We start from the raw sequence: 23,796 nt of genomic DNA on the forward strand, positions 1-23,796 counted from the left end.
GAAATGAACGTGCGTGTTCATTAGTATGTGTATTAACCTGTATCGTAAGTGTGAATGTGTTGTTCCTAGTCTCACTCCTCTTCCTCCCGAGAATTTACGGAAACGTCCGACAGTTTCCGCTTTTTTTCCCTTTTCTTCCGACATTCTCAATTTTTCGTATAAAGTTTTACAAATATTAGAACGCTACATTCCATATAATGCAACAACTCTATGAGAATTTAATATAATATTTTCAAATATTGGTAATCTTTTTACGTTCTTTCTACAATAATTATTAATATTTGAAAAAAGATTTTAAGTTGGAACTTTAATATAAAGTATATTGAATTTTAATAAAAAGTACACTTTTCCCTAAATTCTAAAAGAATATATTAAAATGTAATACGCATTTTGTTATTTTTTCCTATGAAATTTCTTTCAGTGTATGTTGTAGTACAAAGTGTAAACAATTTTTAACATTTTTCAATAATTAAAATTTGTGTATTTAAATAAAAATTACAATTTTCTGACATTAGAAAACAATTTAGATAATAATTTAGAACAATATGAAGGAGAAACTTTTCTTTTTGACTGTCCATCCGATTCGTCCATTTTAAAAAATTGCATTTATTTTTCTGAATCTGGAAAATAAGAATTCGATGTGAGAGATTAAAAAAAAAAAGAAAAATTAACGCGAGAGAGAAATAGAAAAGAAAAAAAGTGGAAGTAAAAAAGAAAATTAGATTTGCTTCTACACTTGATAACTACGACCGGTATTACCGGAACGTTTCTCTCTTGCGTAGCGCGTCGTCAAGATTCAAGAACCAACCAAGATTCACAGTTTTTCATAATCAATACATATATATAGGGTGACTGCACCGACAAGTTAACATTTGAGCTCATTCAAGTATAGTCAACTTGTGTGTTTACAAAGAAAATTTCCATAGCGTATATATATATATATATAAATAATCTGCTTTGCATTTCTGTCAAGAATCGCAAAGCGCATAATAGCGCGTCTTAATATCATTGCCAAAGAAATATATGGCAAAGGCCTGAGACATTGCACACGTGAAAAATAAATAGAAAATAAATAAGTGTATATAACGTGAACGCGCTTTGAATAAATGAATGATATCAATGTATATGTGTGTGTGTGGATGTATATAACCTTAATTTGCATACACGTATATTATGAGATTGTTGAAACAACCCGTGCGACGAAAGGAAAGAATAGATATCGCTTTAATGAAAATCGACAAATTTATTTTCACGATTATTTCAATCTGATTTTACTTTTTATAATATGTAAATAATTCATCGAATTTATAGATCTTGTTATGACGAAACAACTGGTTAAGATGTATATTGAATATTATGAGAACAAGAGATAAAAAATAATTAGATAAAAAATATACCTATATATATATTTTTTTTTTATATTGCAGATATCCAAACAAAATCGATAGCAGCAGGTAAAATGTGACTTATTAATTTATAAGTAAAATTATAAGCAAAATTTTTTAAAAATTTCTAATTTTTTTTTTTTGTTTTTTAAAGAAACACATGATTACGTAGTTTCTAATTTCAGATGATGTTAGTTTTTGAAAATTCAAAGGATCTAATGTGGCAGACGGAAATTTTTAAAATTCATGGGATTTTAATTTTTTTAATTGCTGTTTATACAGGCTAGTAAAATTCGACTCAACAAATTTTTTTTTGGTTCTTTTTACCCCCACTTTTCTCAAAATTCTGCAGTACTAGACAATTTTAGAACCCGGAATCGTGTTTAGCGGACGAAAATACATTGGAAACCACTCCGATATCAAAAATAACTAAAAAATTTTTTGGGGGTCTCTATACCCCCACTTTTCTCAAAATGATTTATTTTTTTTTTGACTTGCGCTAGAGAGAAACGTTCCGGTAATACAGGTCGTAGTTATCAAATGTAGAAGCAAATCTAATTTTCTTTTTTAGTTTCATTTTTCTTTTCTATTTCTATTTCTATTTCTCGTTGAATAAAAATTTTTTGAGAAATAAACGTCAAATTTTAGTTTATGTTATCTAAATTGAGCTGCCGGATCAAAGAAGGGCACATAACCCATTTGAATTACATTAGTTATGTGCCCTTCTTTGATCCGGCAGCTCAATTGTTTTCTAATGTCAGAAAATTGTAATTTTTATTCAAATACACAAATTTTAATTATTCAAAAATGTTACAAATTATTTACACTTTGACACTACAACATATTTTACTATTTTTTATTACATTTTTTTTTTTGTTAAAAATACGAGAAAATTATTTTTAAGTGGGCGCATGATTATATTGGTTTTTTGACATAGAAATTGACCTAATTTTTAGGTTATTTTTTTTTAGGTTTGTTGGTACTTTGGCCCTAAACCAGGAAGTAGTATAAGGAGCACCCACTCTATAGGCCGTTTTTGAAAATTCTTCCCCAGCCATTCCAGATTTAATAGAAGCATTTACATATCCCCGATACTAACAACTCTAGCGGAAAAGCGAGGAATTACAGGTCACTTATATAAGTGTTTGTATGTAACTGTCAGTTGGCGTTTTTTTTTTTTTTTGAAATGTGTTTGATGCGAGTTAATTTTGTGTAATTATAAATAAAAAAGTGAAAAATGAGGCTGCTAAATTGATCAATGAATCAGCATTAACACAGGCAACTTTACTTGATACAAATTATTTTGTATGTATTTGAATGTTAACAAAATACTTGCTGAACTTGTCACTATATTTTTTTTGTTAACATGTAAACATAACCTAAAAATAATTAAGAAATTAAGATATATATATATAACTTACAACAAATTATTGTAATTCCTTTATTATTTCATTATGAAACATAATTGAAAACAAATATTTTAAAAATCTAAATTATATATTCGTATATATATAAATAAGCAAAAACTTACCAAATTTTCAAATATATTTTCAAAAAATTTATGTTTTATTTAAAATTTTTGTGTGTAACTTTTTTCTTTCTTTTCAAGTCAAGTCAAATAGTTTTATTGAGATAAAAAATTTGTACACTTTTTCTAAAATTATTATAAATATCACTTTACACTGTTTACTATTGAGAACAGCTGTCACTAGGCGCAGCCATATTTTGAAAACTTCTAAGTACACCGCTTTTCCGCTAGAGGCGTCATAATCGGAGTTATGTAATTTCGGATTTATTCTCATGCAGGGGGCCTATATGCTTAACAAGTAGTGAGTGCTCCTTATACTACTTCATCGAATTGCCACCGGATTCATGACTGTGTTCGACAAACATAACCTCAAATTTCCCTAACCAAGAAACGAACATAACTTCAAAATTTAGGTAAAATTTTAATAATTTTAATATTTGCAAGCATTTAAAAAATTAATCCTGAAACTGGAAAATAATAGATACCCTATAGTATATATGATGTATTCCACGCCAAAGTGTAAGTCCATCTGCAATTGCATCTCCGATTTTTTTGAGATTTTTTTTTCTTTTAGTACTAATTGAGACTAGCTTCCATGAATTTCTTCAAATATTTTTAGCAAGCCGTTTTCGAGTTATGAAATTTTGAAAATTGGTGAATTTTCTTGTCCATTAATTTTTGAATGCTCTTAACTTCCTTAAAACTGCATCAATTTTGAAAGTCTTTTTTTTCAAAATGTGTATTTTTAAAAGTACTTTTCAACAAAAAAATCGAAAATTTTTTTTAAACGATATTACTATCAAATTTTTCAGTTTTAATGATAAAAAGTCATTTGTCCGATAATGGACAAACAATTTTTATAATATTTTCGAAATTTTTCAAAAATTTTTGAATTTTTTAAAAATATTTTTTCTTTATTTTTAAACTACGTACTTTTATGTATTTTGATGCGCTGATAACGAAAATCATACTAACAATACCCAAAAATTTGATTTTTACGCTGAAAACCATAAAAAAAAGTACCAAAATTTATGGTTTTTTTCGTTTATTAGGTAAAATATGCAAAATTAAAAAAAAAATGTTCAAAAAAAAGTTATAGATCTTATTAAAATACATTTTTTATATCTGATGCATTTTTTTTAATTTTGCATATTTTACCTAATAAACGAAAAAACCATTAATATTGGGACTTTTTTATGGTTTTCACCCTAAAAATCAAATTATTGGGTATTGTTAGTATGATTTTCGATATCAGCGTATCAAAATACATAAAAGTACGTAGTTTAAAAAAAAACAGAAATATTTTGAAAAATTCACAAATTTTTGAAAAGTTCCGAAAATATTGTAAAAATTGTTTGCCCATTATCGGGCAAATGACTTTTTATCATTAAAAATTAAAAATTTGATAATAATATCGTTTAAAAAAAAAATTTCGATTTTTTTGTTGAAAAGTACGTTTAAAAACACACATTTTGAAAAAAAGACTTTCAAAATTGATGCATTTTTAAGGAAGTTATGAGCATTCAAAAATTACACCGAAAAAAAAATCCTCTCGTTTCAAAAGGATTCCTCTTATTTCAATGCATATTTTCCTCTAGTATATGCTGCAAAAGGATGTCCTCTAGGTTTAAGAGGATTCTCCTCTATGTAAAATTATTCCTCTTAATTTAAGAGGATACTCTTATTTTAAGAGGAAAATATCATCTTAAAAAGAATTCTGAAATAATAAAAATGTAATCATCTAATTTGTATGTCATAGATATAATCTATAAAATTAAAAGGAATAAAATTTGTTATTCCATGATTTACATCTATTTGAGTATAAATAAATTGAAATTGATTTTAATTTTTTTTGAATGAATCAACTAAATCTATTTTTAATAATATTTTTATGCGCAAAACATATAATTCACTAAATTTGAAAATTTATTTTAAATAAATTTTCAAATAAAATTAAAATAAATAAAAATCGTAATAAAACAAATTTTTAAATAGCATAACCTCAAAACTATTTAAATTTTCTAAAAAATTACTTTTAAAAATTTCTTTTACTTTCAAAAATAGGCACGTATTGTGTAAGTTGCAACTCTATCAAGATATTTAAAAGATTATTATCCATTTTGGTTTATTCCCATTTTTTCACACAGAAACTAAAACTTTTTCACGCATGATATGCGATTTATGACGCGACGTAAATGATATGACGCAATCATCTTTGCGCATGAGCGACTTTCTATGGGAATTCCTCTTAGAATTTAGAGGAATATTTTTAAACATAGAAGATTATTCTAAATTCTAAGAGTATTATTTTTATTCTAAATATAAGAGGAATGCTCTAGAATAGTCCTTTTGTTTCGATCCTCTTGAAATTAGAGGGAAATATTCTCATTTAAAGAGTAATACTAAATACTATATTTCCCCTATATAAAGGAGACTAACATCTTAATAAGCAAATATTAGAATAAAATTAAAAAATAAAAAGAACCGAAACTCACATAGCTGATCATTGGTATGTTGCGGGATTGAGAGACAGTGGCCTCGACGTAACAGGAACCTTCTGGACCAAAAAAAGCGGCCACTCCGTCGCAGATCATGTCGATCATCGCCTTTGTTGCTTCGATTGTCTCTCCTCGCGTGTCGCTCCATCGCATCACCAGTCTCACATTTGGCAAGATGTTCGGGTCACGATTGATCTGCAAATCACATGAAAAAAAAAATAATATGTAATTTTTCACATTTCAATTATCATATTGATCAAAACTGTTTACAAGGTTTCAATAGAAAAAAAATTTATATTCCCAAATTCCATCAGTTTTTCATGACGACTTCTAGGGTCAAATTAATATATTTTTCATGAATAATAAAAGACCGATTAAAAAAAAAAATAAATAAAAAATGAAAAAATTAATCAAATGAAAATTTGACTAAATGAGACGTTGATCAAATAAAAATTTTGTTAAATGCGCAAATTTTGGTTAAATAAAAATTTGATGAAAAAAATTCTTTTAATTTTTTAATAAATTTTTATTCAAAGACAAATTATGTAAAAATTAATGCGGGTTTAAAAAATTTTCTTTTAAAAGCTATAATTTGGACAAATAAAAATTTTCAATTTCGAAAATTGTATAACTAAATCTTCTAAAATTGTTTGAAATTAATTTTTATTAAGGGGGGGGGGCACCATCTTTATTTTGACCCCTTTAAATATTAATGATCGCACGATGTTGTATTTTCTTTATTGTATTATTTGGGTCCTAAAAATGTACAAGGTGGTAAAAAAAAACCTTAATTTTTGACCATTTTAGAGTACCTATAAATATATACACACCTAGAGAAATGTTTTATTTGAAATTGAACCAAATATAATATATTTGAGTTAAATAAACGTATATTTGTCTCGCAGCCTGCTAGCATATTTATTTGGCGTAAATAACACTTTTTATTTAAATCAAATAAAAATTTATTTGAATCAAATAAATAAGTAAGTTAGAACTTTATAAAAAGTAATTTAGATGTCTCATTTTTTTTCCTTTTGCATTTGCAAGAGCTTTCATTTTCCTTTCAAAATCCGTTGGAAAAAATTAAAAAATGTTCAAAAATAACAAAATGGCGGATATTTTTATAAAATAATTTAAATTTAAATTACTCAAAAACCCCACTTATTTTTGCTAAAAAATTTTTTGTGTGAATTAAATTTAAATTATTTTATTAAAATATCCGCTATTTTGTTAGTTTTGAACATTTTTTAATTTTTTCCAACGGATTTTGAAAGGAAAATGAAAGCTCTTTCAAATCAAAAAAAAAAAAAAAAAAAAAAAAAAAAAAAATGAGACATCTAAATTACTTTAAAAGTTATAACACTTTAAAGTTTTTTTTTCTAAATTTTAGATAAACGACGTTTCCGCCTGCCTGATTTAAAATCAATTTGGTCTTAGAATTAATTTAATTTCAGGGGATTTTAAATTTAAATTTTTTATAAATTTGAATTATTAAATAATTTTTGAAAATAATTAATTTTCGCAAAGACTTAAGATTCAAATTTTTAAAATAATTATATTTTTAAAAAGATAGGTACAACGGTTTTACTATAAAAAAGTCATAGGTATTTTAATTTAAATTTAATAAGTTAATTAATTTTTAATTTTATTTTGTAAAATAAGTCGAAAAAAAGTCTTAAAATCCGAGGCTTGTAATAACAATTTGATTAAAAAAACAAACAAACAAAAATTAAAATTCAGTTACGCGAAAATATTATCAAATTAAAATTTTTGAAAATTGAAAATTCTGTTACATCATCAATAATTTTAATGATTTTAAAAAAAAATTTCATGACATTTCCATATGATTTTAAGAAGCACAATAAAATTCCTTGACATTTCCAGGTATTCCATTATAGAAATCCTGTATTACATAATACAGTTTATTAACAACGAAATTCGTAAAAAAAAATTTTTTAAACTTATTTCTCCATATCTAATTTGATAAATTTTAAAAAATTTCCCTTCTTTGAAATCGAGATATAGGAAAAAGAATTAATTAAATTAATTTTTTTTTTATTGCCACCAATAAGGAAAAATTTTGCTTCAATTTTCAGAAACATGAGTCAGCGCCTTTTAAATAAATGATTAGTGAGTATATATATATATATATGTTGCTGGACCAACGATATTGTGTGGAGTTTAGTTTCGTGAAATTGATTCAATAAATGAAATGCGGGTCGAGAGAAAGAGAGAGAGAGAGAGAGAGAGAGAGAGAGAGAGAATCATATCGTTTTCGTCGTCGAATTTTTGATGATGCGAACGCGGCAATCTCCCAACGGGGAAACTTCTGTCGACCACAACAGCTTGTCAGAACGAGCCATGTAGAAACTACTTTTTGTACCTGCGGAATATAACTGAGAGTGATGGAATGTTACTTTGTAGTTGAGCTACACGTGGAGATGATGAGATGATGTTAAGTGAAATTAGCCGCCTTAAAAAAAAAAGACAAATTTCTTTCCCATCAGCATATAGAAGAATCGTGGAATTATTATAGTATACCCATTTTGAGGTTAAAGCACAAAAAAATTCAAGAAAAAATTTTTTTTTTTAAACTTTCCACTTGGAAAGATTCTCCGGAATTCGACGGAATTAGGACTCTAAAAATTTTGAAAAAAATTTATCTCAATTCCGTCAGAATCCCATCGGAAATTCTTTGGAACTCCGATGGAATTCCGACGGAATTACGTTGGAAGTTCCGGCGGAATTCTGATAGAACCTCCAGGGGGCACTTTCCGGGGAATCTTTCCAAGTGAGTTAAAGCCGACTATAATAATTGTATTTTTGATATATAAATAAAATTAAGTAATTTATAATTTAATTCAACAATTTTTAGCTTAGGAACTTGTGAATTAAGTTAAAATGTTTAAATCGTATATATATGAGTCGAAATGTCAGACAATTGTCAACTTATAACTTAGTAACACTTGAACTGTCTCCTGTGTTTTATTGACCCCGAGGACATATGTTTGATCAATTTCAATTTGCAATATTGGGTCAACACGAATCAATTGTATGCTAACAATCGTCTACAATAATTCTAAAGACATATAACTCAGGAAGGGTTCATCTCAATCTACACTGAGAAAAAAAAATTTAGTGTTTGTAACAAAATTGTTTGATTAGGCAATTTTGGTTCTTGTAACGAAATTTTGGTTGGCTGAAACAAAGTCGTAGAGTTATCTCAACCAAACATTTGGTTCGGCCAACCAAATTATTTGGTTGAACATTTTTAAATTCCAATAGAAATTTAGTTACGACAACAAAATAATTTGGTTAACACAACAAAATAGTTTGGTCTAAAAAATCAAATGATCGTTTGTTGTCCTAACCAAAATTTGGTTGCAAAAACCAAATAATTTAATTGATTCGCTTTCAGCTCCCAGGCGGAGATGAGATTTTTCAAAGTCCACAAATATTTCAATTGGATAAATATAAATTCAATGTCAAATTGATAATAAATAAATAATGAAATAAATAAAAAAGATAAAAAGAAAAGAAATAAGGTCAAATAAAATTTTTAATTTTACAAAAAAAAACTGTTTGTTTGATCAACCAAACATTTTTGTTGACCTAACAAAAAACACTCAACCAAATAGTTTGGTTGCTTATATACCAACAAAATTTTTTTTGTTGGCCCATCATAGATTCAAAAATTTTACTATAAAAAAAATACAATTACATACAAACAATTGGGCTGAAGTTTCAGTAGATTAAATATTATAAGGGAAAATTGTTTATTTAGCCTAATTTCTTTTTAGAAGAATTTATATAAAACTGAATTTTCATTTGGCAGATTTTTTATTTAGCCATATTTAGTTTTAGTTAAACTTATATTTGAACCAAATATCCGTTTAGTAAAATTTTTAATTTATTTTATTTCTGCTTTTGAGCAGAATATTCATTTAACCGAATTTTCATTTCATACCTATTTCTTTTTAGCAGAATTTCTATTAAATTAAATATTTATTTAGCCTAATTCCATTTTGGCAAAGTTTCTATATTTAACCAAATTTTCTTTATTTTATACCGTTTTTTTATTTCTCTTTAGCAGAATTTTTTATTAAAACGAATTTCCATTTTCTACTCGACTTTATATTTGGCCAGATTTATCTTTAGCAGAATTTACATAAAACTAAATTTATATTTTACAAAATTTTTATTTGGCTGAATTTCTCTTTAACAGTATTTATATTTAACCCAACTTGCATTTATTATAATTAACATATTTTTCATTTTTTTAGATTATAATTTTAAAGAAATTATCATGAATAAAAAGAATTTATAATCTTTTAACAATATATTTAGAATATTATACGAATATACATATATACACAGGATAAATTAAAGAAAAAAGTACTAAAAATAATTTCTTTATCGTTAGATATACTTGCTTTGAAAAATTGCTTCGTAATTCTAAAAAAGCGAAAACATATAATTTAAATTTCGTGCCACTCAGTCTAGTGAAATCGTAAAATTATTTTTTTTCTAGACACAAATTATGAAACAATTTATTTAAATCAAATTACAGTAGAATTTTTATTTTTCCTTATTTCCATTTAGTAGAATTTATAATAAAACGAAATCGTATTATAAAATAGTTTATTTATATCAATTCAAGGCACAGTGCACCAACATAACTATTTTCGAATCTATGAACTGTCGGTAAAGTAGTTAATTTGTGCGAGAAATTTAAATCATTCTAAAATTGAAATGTTTACATTTTATTATTCACATTATAATTACATTACTATTTTGTCAAATAAAAAATCGGCTAAATGGAAGTTGTGTACAAAGAAATAGATTTTTTTAATATTGAAAATTTGATCAATAAAAATTTAGCCAAATAAAACTTCCCTTAAATAGCAATTAAGCTATATGAAAATTATGCAAAATTAAAGTTTAGTTTAATAGAAAATGTACCAAAAAAATTTGCCTAAATAAAAGTTTAAATAGGGTCAGAATTTCTCAAACGGATCACCTAAAATTCAGAAATTTTTTTTTTAATCAAAAATCATTTCTTTTGACTCCTTACATGGTAAAAATAAGTCCCTGAAATTTTTACGTCAAAAAAATTTTTTTTGTTAAAGTTATAAACAATTGGAATTTTTTGCAGTTTTATTTTAAAAAATTTTTTCTCGAGTTCCTGTTTACCAATTCCAATTTTAATTTGTTCGAATTTTTAATTGACAGAATTTTTAAAACGCCGAATTTTTATTTGTCCGAAATTGCAAATAGCTGAATAATAACAATCGACAGAAAGATTTCGGCGCCATTTTTAAAATTGACCAATCACAATTTTCTTGATAATTTATAATTGGTCAATTTTCAAAAATTGGGCCGAAATCTTTCCGTCGATATTGTTTCGACGTCTTAAAAATTCTATCAATTAAAAATTGGGCATAAATTAAAATTCGGTGAATTGGAATTTTTTTCATTTAAAAATTCGAATCACATAAAATTCGAATGAATGAAAATTCTGTTAAAATAAAATTCGATTAAAATTTTTTAAAATAAAAAGTGTCATGTAAAGAAAATTATTTTAAAATAAAAATTCTGCCAAACAAAAATTTGGTAGCTAAAAATTTTGTTAAATGAAAATTCGTATAAAAATAAATTCTGCTCTCTAAATCTGAATTAGTAAAAATGTTTACTAATTTAAATTAGTGACTCAATTTTTGCTTTAGAATTAGTTAAATTTGACTAATTGTTAGTAAAAGTTACAAATAATTAGTAAAATTTTACTAATTCTGAAACAAAAAGTGAGTCACTAATTCAAATTAGTAAACATTTTCACTAATTCAGATTTAGAGAGTGTCAAATGATAATTCTCAAAACTGAAAATTTGTCTAAAAAATAATTATTTCTAATAAAATTCTTTAAAATGAAAATTCTATTTATTGATTTTTATGGGATAATCATTCACCCCTATAGAAATTTAATTTTTATTATATAAATTTAACCAAATAAAAGGTAAAAAAAATCGGCTTAATGCAAAATTGTACTACAGGAAATTCTATCTTTTAAAAAAATTTCAGTATAGTTTATTAAGAATAATTATTGAAAATTTAAGATTATATAAATATATAGTCTATTTATAAAGACATATATATATATTATAAATTATGAATATTTGCAATATTTTTAAGTTTATCTTAAGAGATAAAATCATTGAGTTATTTAAAATGTAATTTCTGAGATCGTGATGTCATGTAATAATTCGACAATGCAAGCGTGAGTCAAGGTATTAATAAAAATGCACGTGATCTCACGAACAATGATATAACTATATATATAAATATCATTACGAGTTGTATATGTCATATTGTTTATGCAAGAGGTCTAACTATATTTTTTTCGATATGCTACCGTTATTTTTCACGGTCAAGTCTACATCTCTTTAATATATAATTTATATATGGGGTATTCTTTCTCAAACAAACCAAGTCAAAAAATTAAAAGTAATTGGATTTTGCTTAAAAAACATTTATAATTTGTTGTCCCATATGAGAGATAAAATATCGACCAAAATGAAAACTTTCTCATTTATGATGAGAATGTAAAAATCACTAAAAATTTTAGCTTATTTAAAAAACAAAAAATTGCACAAACTATAATGGGGGTTGAATATGTTTAGATTTTCAAATTTGTAGAACTATCCCAAGTAGAAATGTGCCACTGGCATAGTACTGACCCAACACTGCCAGTCAGTATAACAGTACTGACTGCCGTACTGGGCCAGTAGTGGACCAACCCTGGCTGGTAACGCTGTCCAGTACTGATTTTGTCCCGCTCACCAGTACTAACGTAGTACTAGAATAATACTGGCATAATACTGGCAAAGTACTCATCCGGACTTAAAATCTCACTTTTTTACAAAATGCTAAAACACGCTTTCCAATGCAAATTTCATCCTTATTAGCTTATTACTCCCATTTTTACCACCAACAGGTAATGTGAAGCCAATAATAGTTAATGTTATTTAGAATATATAAAATATTATTAACAATAAATAATTAAAATAATAATTATCATTTATATTAATTAAATTATTTTATTTTTAATAAATTATTTTACAAAAAATAATTTGTGTTGTAAATTTTCTTATTTTTTTAAATTCATAATATTTAATTTTTTTTACTTTGCACTTATACTTAATTTAATAATTATTTAATAATTGATATTACACATGAACAAATATTGTACTTATAACACTTAAAACTAAGAACGAAAAATCTCGCACGCATGGGGGATCGAACCCTAAACCCTTAGAACGCAAGTCAGATACGCATACCGCACAGCCGCGCTGGCTTGAAGTGCTGACTTGAAGTAGTTCACCTAATACAAAAGTTTTGATTTCAAAGTTTGTATTATCTATTGATCACGAAAATAAAATGAATTTATTCTTAAATTTTTTAAACTCACAAAATTTTTTCAATTTTTACAAAGATTTAATGAAATAAAACTGGATATCAATTTCAGTTAAATATTTTTAATAAATTATTTTTACCGTAAATAATATTAAAACAGACAAAAATGATTGATGAATTACATAATTAAAAATAAGTTAATAAAAGACAACTGTAAAATATGAATGGTAAAAAATTTTTTAAATTTAATATTTAATTATTAATAATATTTAAAAATTACAGTGAAAAAATTACGTTTGCTTTATTTTTAAAACTATTAGAAAAAAATTCTCAACTTATTGTTATTGTATGCATGATAAATAACTTAATGCACATATTTCAATGAGTACTAAAATAACTAAAAAAACATAAATATATTTTATATAGGTATATAATAATACATTACAATTACATCCAAAATTTTGAGGGAAAGTATTCGAAAGAAATTAATATACATTTTTTAAAATAAAAAATCATCGTTTTCTACCTATTGGAATAATTTAAAGACTTTTTCATTTAATGTTTTTTATCACCGACATAGTACTGATTCGGTGAGAATGACAGTGTACTGCCAGTACTGGTTTTAATATTTTTTTACCTCCGACATAGTACTGATTCGGTGTATTAGTCAGTACACTGCCAGTACTGAAAGTCAATACCGACAGCCAGTATTGGATCAGTACCATGCCGGTGTTTAATTACGGCGAGCTACGGATATTTCTACTTGGGATTATAAATTCCTACGGATTTTAATTTTCAAATAATCAACTTTTAATTATTTTGTCATATTTTTTTCAATGATAGAAAAAAATTTTATTTGAACAAATTTTTAATTCTTTTGTCTTTTTCTAAATTTTTTAATTTTTAGTCAAAACTTCAATTTCTATTCTACAAATTTTGTTTTAAATATTCCATAATTTTTAGGAAATTCTTACCCTCTATTGGACAAAAATTTACTAAAGTTTTAAGTCGATGAAATAAATTTTAATTTTTGAGTTGCTCATTTGAGAAAGAATGACCCATATATGGTTTATACAATGTTGTTGTCGTTATATTTTTAGGCATATTCGAACAAAATGAATGCAGTCTTTTAGTCTACGAATCGCGTCACGTACAAGATATTTGTATGCATTCTTGTAGGTCGCGGACATACCACATAAAATTATGTAATGCCTCTAACATTATCGTATATAAATATATAAATGATAATTCTGCGAGATAATTATGCAACTAATGTTATTAGATATAAAATTCATTTTATTAATCCCTTAATAAGAATAATTCTAAAGGAATATTATCAAGAAAATTTATTTCGAATATTTCAAAATCGAATTAAAACAAATTTACAAAATTTTAATTAAGTAGGACAAATTAAAAAAAAAATTCTTAAAATTCCATTTTTTTAAATCTTTTTGAGAGTCTGATTTGAGAAATTTATTCGAATTTAAAATTTTGGCACAGTTTTCAGTTTTAATGATCAACAAATTTGAAATAAATTTTCTGCAAATTTAAATTACTGTAGTTTTTTTTTAATTTCTGACAACAATTTTAATTCTAGAATTTTTAATTGAAACTTTTTTAAATATTTGAATTTTTAAAGAAATATTAAAATTATTTAAAATAATTGAATTTTTGAAAATTTACAATTCAACACGGAGAGAAATCTGCTGCGATTTTTGCTTGTGCAGTCTTTATTAATTTCATAAGTCATTTTTCGATACAATTTTAGCTTAAGACTGGAATAATTTAAATATGAATTCATGTATTTAATGTAATGGAGTGTATCAAACAAAAAACACAAGTCACGGGTGTTAATTTTGCATGAATTTCACATAAAAACTGCAAAGGGGACATGCCATAAAAGTATTAGATCCTCTCTTATAAAATTTGCAAGAATGCCATCTGATTTTCAGGTGGAATTTATACAACACAATCTTACCTCCGTATACACACAGCATTTCACACACACACACAAATATTATATGCTGCGTTGATTCCGAGGAACGGCGCACAATCTATGCGCGCTACGGAGTTCGCGTTCCTTATATTCAACTTTCAAGTGATAAAAAAATGTGCTCGTTTATTTTCGTCATCTAAAGTTTATAAAATAACAGTATTATGTATAACTTTAAGAATTAGTGTTTATACGTGTTGCAATAAGAAAAAAAAATTTTAAATAAAATTATTTTAAATTTCGCGGTTAAAAACGCATAGTAAAAGACGAGCGTGCGCATTGTGCGTTCCGTTCCTCGGAATCACCAGCATACAAGGATTGTGTGTGTGAAATGCTGTGTGTATACGGAGGTAAGATTGTGTTGTATAAATTCCACCTGAAAATCAGATGGCATTCTTGCAAATTTTATAAGAGAGGATCTAATACTTTTATGGCATGTCCCCTTTGCAGTTTTTATGTGAAATTCATGCAAAATTAACACCCGTGACTTGTGTTTTTTGCTTAGATACTATTTTTACAATAAATACTTGAATTTATGCTAAAAATGCAAGTGTCGTGCCATGTAATTAAAGTAATTTACTCATCCAAGCAAAAATCGCAGCAGATTTCTCTCCGTGAAATTTTTAAATATAATTTGAACTTCAAGTGATTTTTGATTGAGAGTTTTGGTAATTTCTGTTGCTGAAAAATTTATTAGATAGGCAAAAATTGAACTTTAAAAGTTTATAATTAAAAAATGCTATCAGATAATTGAATTTTTGAAGAATACTATAAAAGTCATTAAACTGCAAAAACTGGTGTTTTTATAGTGTAAAAAGTAATTGAATTTCGGAATTTGTTCGAATTATTATTTGATATAATTTCCAAATAACCGATTTTTCACACTACATAACTTTTACTGAACCGAAAAATCAATTAACAGCATTTCTAATTGATAGAATTTTTGTTTGTCCGAATTTTTTCAGCAAATGTCCGAACAAACAATCGACAGAAAGATTTCGGCGCGATTTTTAAAATCAACCAATCACAATTTTATGGATAATTTTTGATTGGTTGATTTTAAAAATCGCGCCAAAATCTTTCTGTCGAATGAGCCAACATTTCTGAACGTTCAAATGAACAAAATATTTTTTCAATCTATAAATTATTAAATATTATAATGTCAATGTAAAATAAAATAGTAAATTTAACAAATATTAAATTAATATCTTTTTTTTAGATAATTAAAACAATATTTTGTAATAAAATTCGTACTTAAAGAAGTTGCAAAAAAAATTTTGTTCATTTGAATGTTTAAATCTTGTGGCTAATTCTGTCGATTGTATGTTCGGCCATTTGCAATTTCGGACAAAAGAAAATTCTATCAATTTGAAATTTTTTAAAATGATTTTTCAGTTAAGTAAAAATTATGTAGCATGAAAAATCGGTTATATGGAAATTATATCAAATAATAATTCGAACAATAATGAAAATTCATCTGAAAGAAAATTCTACCTAATAAAAATCCTTTAAAATAGCTATTATGTTAAATGAAAATTCGAGCAAAATAAAAATTCTGACAAATAAAAATTCTGTGAAGAGAATTTTCATCGGTAATTCTTCTTCTGAATATTTTGTGACAACTTCTACCATTATAACATGTGGTCAATTCAAAATAAAATATACAATATAAAAAAAAATAAAAAAAAAAAAAAAAATGTGAGAAATTCATTAAAATATTTTATTTATATGTATTTATTTTTTGGATGTAGAATATTTCAAAATAGTTACGGTGATACTTTTAAATATAGAAAAAAGTTTTATTGTTAATTGTGTAAATAAAACGTATACGACTGCATAAGAGCGTATATATATATTCACACGTACCAATAAATTTGAATATTAAGATTATGAGTCAAGTTATTGAAATAATTATATCGACATGGAAAATTGTGTGTATATATATATATAAATAAACACCTAGGGCTAATAAATGAATTTTTATATATTGAATTTTCATTTTTATATATATAGGTTAACAGGTGTTCGATAATAATAATTGTCATAAGTCTTCCTGTGTGTGCTTGTTGCAATGTTAAGAAATTATGTACATGCTTATGATATGCTTAGATATTCTAACAAAATTACATAGCGCGATATTAAAGCGATATAGAGTGGTAATTGGCACGCAGTTACGATAATGGTATTTTAGCCTGCATTCTTGGCAACTAACAAGTGACACACCAGTTTCTGTGTTATGATACTTTCTAACTTCACAATCTTTAATTTATATTTTATTATAGAAATCCTCTTCAAAAGAATAAAACAAAACAAAACCAAAATTAAAGCAATTGACATTTAATTTAAATTAATTTATATTTGCAATAGAATCAATTCTAAATTTTAGATTCTAAATTTTAAATTAAAAAAAGCAGAATTAAAATTTCTAACTTAATTAAATCGTAACAAAAAATTCACTTTTAACAATTATTTCTTTTCTACTGACTTATTTGTAATTATTTAATTAATTTATTAACAATTAAAACAAATTATTCTGTGATTTTTTAAAAACAAATTATTTAAAAGAATTATAAACTATTATTTAATGTAATTATAATTAAATAATGTAATTTATTATAATTAATTATTTAATTTTAACGTAATGTAGTTCCTTTGTTATCACAAACAGTAGGTAATACAGTATTAATATTCAAAAAGAAGTGTTATATGTAAAAGACCTGTAAGTCAACGTGGTTATGTGATCTACGTATTTGGCTCGCGTTCCAAGGTTCCTGGGTTCGATCCCCCCTGCGTGCGAGATTTTTCAAAATTATTATCAAGTGTTTTATACACTGTATATGTAATAATCTTAAATAGAATACAAGTTAGAAATAAAAAAATGGTAAAAATGGTTATTTGTTTAGAATAAAAATAATTTCGCAAAATAGGGCAAACAAAAGGAAAGCTACATCGTTAATTTGTTTATTAATATTGTTCACGACTAACAATCGCGGCGTATGATTATCTCATAAAAATCATGTTCTTTTTCACGAATTTTCATTACATTACAAAACTTTTAGCTACCTAATATTTGTTTGGCAGAATTTTCATTTTACAATAATGTTCTTTACATGACACTTTTTATTTAAAAGAATATTAATTTAATCGAATTTTATTTTAACAGAATTCTCATTCAATTGAATTTTATGTGATTCGAATTTTTAGATGACAAAAATTCCAATTCACCGAATTTTAATTTGTTTAAATTTTTATTTCTACTAATTTTTAATTGATAGAATTTTTCAGACCTCGAATTTTCATTTGTCCAAAATTATAAATGGCCGAAAAAACAATCGACAGATTGATTTCGGCCCAATTTTTGAAAATTGACGCAATTAGAAATTATCAAGAAAACTGTGATTGGTCAATTTTTAACATGGCGCCGAAATCTTTCTTTCGATTGTTATTTTTCGGCTATTTGCAATTTCGGACAAATAAAAATTCGGCGTCTTAATAATTCTATCAATTAAAAATTAGTAGAAATAAAAATTCGGACAAATTAAAATACGACTTTTATCGACTTCTTTTAATAAAATGCGACATTTTTTTTTACATTTGAAAAAAATGTAAATAAAATACATTTTTCTAGTATAAAATGTAGATCTTCTTCAGATCTTCTTCAATTCAATTATTTAACAAATTTTAAACTAAAATGATTCTTCACTAAATTAATTATTTTTAATAATTTTAATGAAATACATCACAAATTCAATTATATTAAAATTATTTTTAAATTAAAATTTTTATGAAATTTAACAATTGTTTATAATTTTAAAAAAAATATCACAATAAAATTGAATTATTTTTTTAAAAATTTCAATTCAAAATAAACTAAAATTCAATTATTACCCGAAATTTTAATTCAAAATCAATTAAAAATCCAATAATTATCAAAAATTTTCAATTTATTTAATTATTTACCAAGTTTTCAATTTAAAATGAAATAAAATTCAATTATTTTCTAAAATTTCTATTCAAAATTAATTATCCAAATTTTCAATCAAAAATGAACTTAAATTAAATTATTATCCAAAATTTCAATTAAAATTCAATTACTTATTTCCCAAAAATTTTCAATTTAAAATGAACTGAAATTCAATTATTTTCCAAATTTAAAATCAAATAAAATTTCATTATTCTCAAAATTTTGAATTCAAAATTAATTGAATTTTCAATAATTTGAATTTAAAAGCATCTAAAATTTAATTATTTCTAAAATTTTCCATCGAAAATTTTTTTTTTGAAATTTAATAATTTCAATTATAACTCTAAGGAAATTCAATTATTTTTAACTATTTTAATAATATTCTTTGAAAATTCAACTATCTGAAACCATTTTTCAATTAAAAATGATTTTCAAATTATTGTATTTTGTCCGCATTTTCTAATAAATTTTTAGTGAAATCATCTAAAATTTTAATAACAAAATTACAAAAAAAATTTCGTTGGTAAACGTTGTGTATTTCAGCTTCGTGAATTGAATTTTCGAATTTGGAATTTTAAAGAAACTTATTCCAAAATTTGGAAATACAATTAAACAACTTTGGCAAAATTGAGAAACAGAATTGTCAAAATTTGACACGTCATAAGATAACTATTCAAAAAAAAAAAAAACACGTGAAATCAGAAAAGGCCAACTTCAAGTTAGTACAGAAGGACATACCAAGCATTTTATTATTATATAATTAATATTATTATCAATTTATTATTAATTTATTATTATTAAATTATCATAAAATGTCAAATATTATTGATAAATAAATTGACGTAAAGTTTATTCACTCGTTATATTATATATGTGTTTAGACAACCGATATAACGTAAGATTCGGCGATATATATCAGTAAACTGGTATATAGGTTATTATGCAAATTTGAATTCCAACAAACAATACTTTTCCTTTGCCAAATTTTTTTTGTGGTGTGTTCACCAATTTACATGTTATAGAGGGTCGAATCTACGAGGCTTGAAATTATAAATTGTTGCCGCGTGAAAAGTTTCGCCGTTGCACGTGCAATAAATCCTTTTTCAGTTCGCTGCCCAACTATAAACTGTATCTATCTTGTTTTACCGTCAAAGCCGGATTTCCGTGTTTAGGAAAGGCGAAATGCGATACATTTATATATATATATATACCAAATACACTCGTGTTAGGAAACACTCTTTTTTTCCAATAAGGCGGAGAGAAAAGATCGATTTCTACCCAAGTGTTGACGTTAATTTAAAAGCCACTATCAATTTCAATCTATATAGAGCTAAACCAATTTTTTTTAAGTATAAAGGGTCTCTTGCAAAAGTTTACCTACTTTTTTTAAATTTAAAGTTTTGATTTTTTTTTCTTTATTAATATATATAAATAATGTGTCAGGAAAAAATTTGTTTGAACTTTCCATTGAATCAAAATTTGGGAACGCAGGATTATCCCATAAAAATCATTAGTTAAAATTTTTATTATAAATAATTCTATTATATGTAATTATTTTTTTTTACAAATTTTTTTTCAAATTTGTCTTTGACAAAATTTATTTCAAATAATTTTGTCAAAGACAAATTTCCATTTTTTTTTCCACACACCGACAAATGTCTTTTCATTTGTCACGCTCAAACTTGTAAGTTTTGCGCCAAAACTATTATAAATATAAAATATTATCTCTTAGTTGCGATTTTATGACGCGGAAGTCTTTTGTATATTTGCCATATTCGTTTTCATCTTATTATTTTCTCTCGAGTTAATATTTTTGAGAAACAGAAACTCTTAAAAACATGCACCATAATAATGTACAAAAAATTTTTTTTTTCTTAAAAACTGAATTTTTTTTGTTTATTTTTTACATTTACAAAAATAATAATAACAATTCATATTAATAATAATAATATATTATATTATAATAATTATATACATAAGTTTCTACATTTATGTACGTAAATTTTTAAGTTATTTTTCATATTTATTTAAAATTTATACTTTTTATATTTCAAAAATTATAATTATTACCTATTATTATTATTTTTTATTAAGATTATTTAAGGTCGCGTCTACAACATGGTGATTAGCGACCTGTATAAATTATTATTTAGTGATTAGAATCAATTTTACAATGTAAAAATAGTTAATAAATTTAAATGGAAACTAATTGTTCTACACGGAGAAAAAAGATTTCTTTTATAAAGTAACTTTTACTACTTTCAGAGTAAAACTGGACCAACTCGAAGTTTCTGCGCATCTCTGGCAATTTTTACTCCAAAAATAGTAAAACTTACTCTAGAAATAGTAAAACTTACTACGGAAACAGTAAAATTTACTACAGAAATAATAAATTTTACTATTTTTGGAGTAAAAATTGCCAGAGATGCGCAGAAACTTCGAGTTGGTCCAGTTTTACTCTGAAAGTAGTAAAAATTACTTTTTCTTTTTCTCCGTGTATATATAGTAAAATGAAAAAATTTTATACTATGATTACAGTTTATATACTTAAAAAAGCATTCAATATTAGTAAAAAAAAATGTGAGAAATGTTGAGGATGGTCAGAAATTTACTGATTTCTCTCTCTCTCTCTCTCTCTCTCTCTCTCTCTCTCTCTCTCTCTCTCTCTCTCTCTCTCTCTCTCTCTCTCTCTCTCTCTCTCTCTCTCTCTCTCTCTCTCTCTCTCTCTCTCTCTCTCTCTCTTTCCTTTACCTTGGCAGGCAGAGTGCCTTGTACAAGTTAAAATCGACTTGTTTTCGAGTGATTGAAGATTGAAGGGCGCCCACCCGTCGCGAAAGATTGTCAGAGACGATTAAAATGTACTTCAGGGACAACTACTGAATTTTTCTTTTTTTAATTGCAAAGAGATCTGAATTTTTCATTCGCCCATAGCTAAATAATCCCTTTTTAATATTAATTATTATTTTATTATTATTATTATTATCCAAATTCTATTCTTCAAAATTAAAAAGTTAGAAAAATAAATGTCAGTTGAAAATAAATAGAACCGAAATGTTTCTTTGTATTTAAAAATAGAAAAAACACAGTAATTTTCCAGGAAAACATTTATTTCAGAGATAATTAAAGTAGCGAAAACTAGATAACATAATTTATATATAGAATTAAAATAAACAAGATGCAATTAAAAATATGCCAAAAATTTAATTCTAAATGTCAATTACAAAATTTAGTTCAAAAATAATAAATATAATTAATAAAGTAAAAAAAAAAAGTTCTTAACTATAGAATAGAGGTTTATTCCAATATTTTGTTTTTTGTGTTATTAAAACTATTAAAAGCAATGACGATAATGACTAAGCAGCTTCCGATCATTAGAGTTATTTTAGTTCACTAAAGTTCTCAACTTGTTAAATAAAATTAATTACATTTAAATTAAACTATGTGTAATTATAATATATATACACTACAACCATTGCATGAAATTCATTATCAATTAAAACTACAATTTCAAATTAAATTAATACACTATAACTAAGCAGATAATTACAAAAATGATATTAAAATTATTCATTTTAACAAAAATTGGTAATTAAAATTTAGTTACTAAATATGAGTGATATAAACTCATATTTTTATATTTATTACAATTTTTTTTAATTATATATATTTTTTTCAAAAAATAAAAAATTACTTAAACGTTCTTTTTTAAAATATACAGCCACACAAAAAAATAAAAATGTTCTATTTTGGGGGTTTGACTATATGATTACCATATGTGTTTGAGGTCGCTGATTCCGAATCCTGTTTAACCCCATCTGTTTAGGATTCTGGCATTACCTTAAAAAACCCTAAATTAGAGATACGGATAAAAAAAAGTGTTTTTTTCTCATCTGGGGACTATGGTTACTTTATGTTTTTGGGTCCTTGTATCCGAATCTGAGGCCAATTTAACCCCATCACTTTAGGATTCTGACAATCTCAAAAAAAAAAACATTTTTTTGAGGTTATGACAAAAGTCTGAAGTGATGGGGTGCTTCGGATTCTGATTCAGGAACCCAAAAAATATATAAGTATAGTTAACATGGTTAAACTCCCAGATAAGAAAGAATTTTTTATACTGGATTTGTAACTCAAATTTACACGGAGAGAAATAGATAGTTAGAACTTATGATCTTAAGATGGTAAAAAGTAGATGTTATCCGGTACCAACATTATGCTACTCGGTACTATCAAAGATATTACAAAAAGTATGGTTCTGTTACCCACTACAATCAAGATGTTACTACTTACAAACTGGATAGCAACTAATATAATCTAGATAGCTGTCCGTATATATGTAAGATCGAATATGGCACCTGGTACTATCTAGATAGTACCCAGTATTATCTATTTCTCTCCGTGTAGGGTTTTTTGAGGTTATGTCAGAATCCTAAATTGTTGGGGTTAAACAGACCTTGATTTCGAACCCCAAAAACATATAGTAAGTTTTGTTGTTAATGTAAGAATATTATTTGGTTAATTTAAATTAATTCTACTTTTGTAATATTTTATAGGTTAGGACATATCGAAATGCTATTTTTCAGCTGCTAATGATTATTTTTCATTAAATTAATGTAAAAACTTATAGTTTTCTATAAGGTATCATATAGTTACAGGATCTTTAAATAAGCAATTGGATTTAGCTAACGTAGCTAACTTTTTTTACATATATACAGAAGAAAATAATATATTTCTTTAATATACAGAAAAATCAACAGAAAAGATTCAAAGTATATATTAAAAAAGTAAAAAAAAACAGGGAATTATTTCTGATGAAATTAAAAATTAAAATTGAGTCATAAATAAATGATTCACGCAATGACAAAAAAAAGGAAGCAAATATCTTAAAAATTGCAAGAGCATGTAAAATTTATTAAAATGCAATATATGCGAAAATGAAGGACCAATGTTCTCTTTTCTTTCGATTCAAATAATAATAATAATAATAATAATAATTGTCGACCCACAGTTGCAACTGTC

The 23,796-nt window shown here is 25.2% G+C and overlaps 1 protein-coding gene across 1 annotated transcript in view; it reads right to left on the reverse strand.

The window, feature by feature from the left end:
• The window catches only part of LOC127278986 (receptor-type guanylate cyclase Gyc76C-like), an 87,278-nt gene that overhangs the window by 56,139 nt on the left and 7,343 nt on the right, over positions 1-23,796 (reverse strand). Inside the window, exon 2 of the mRNA XM_051301007.1 lies at positions 5,409-5,606. Within this exon, the coding sequence (XP_051156964.1) occupies positions 5,409-5,606 (198 nt within the window). The remainder of the gene's footprint in view (positions 1-5,408; positions 5,607-23,796) is intronic.

This window comes from Leptopilina boulardi, unplaced genomic scaffold, assembly GCF_019393585.1.
Source record: "Leptopilina boulardi isolate dan_hultmark-lab unplaced genomic scaffold, ZJU_Lbou_2.1 LbouV2_213, whole genome shotgun sequence".
Classification (NCBI taxonomy): Eukaryota; Metazoa; Arthropoda; class Insecta; order Hymenoptera; family Figitidae; genus Leptopilina; species Leptopilina boulardi.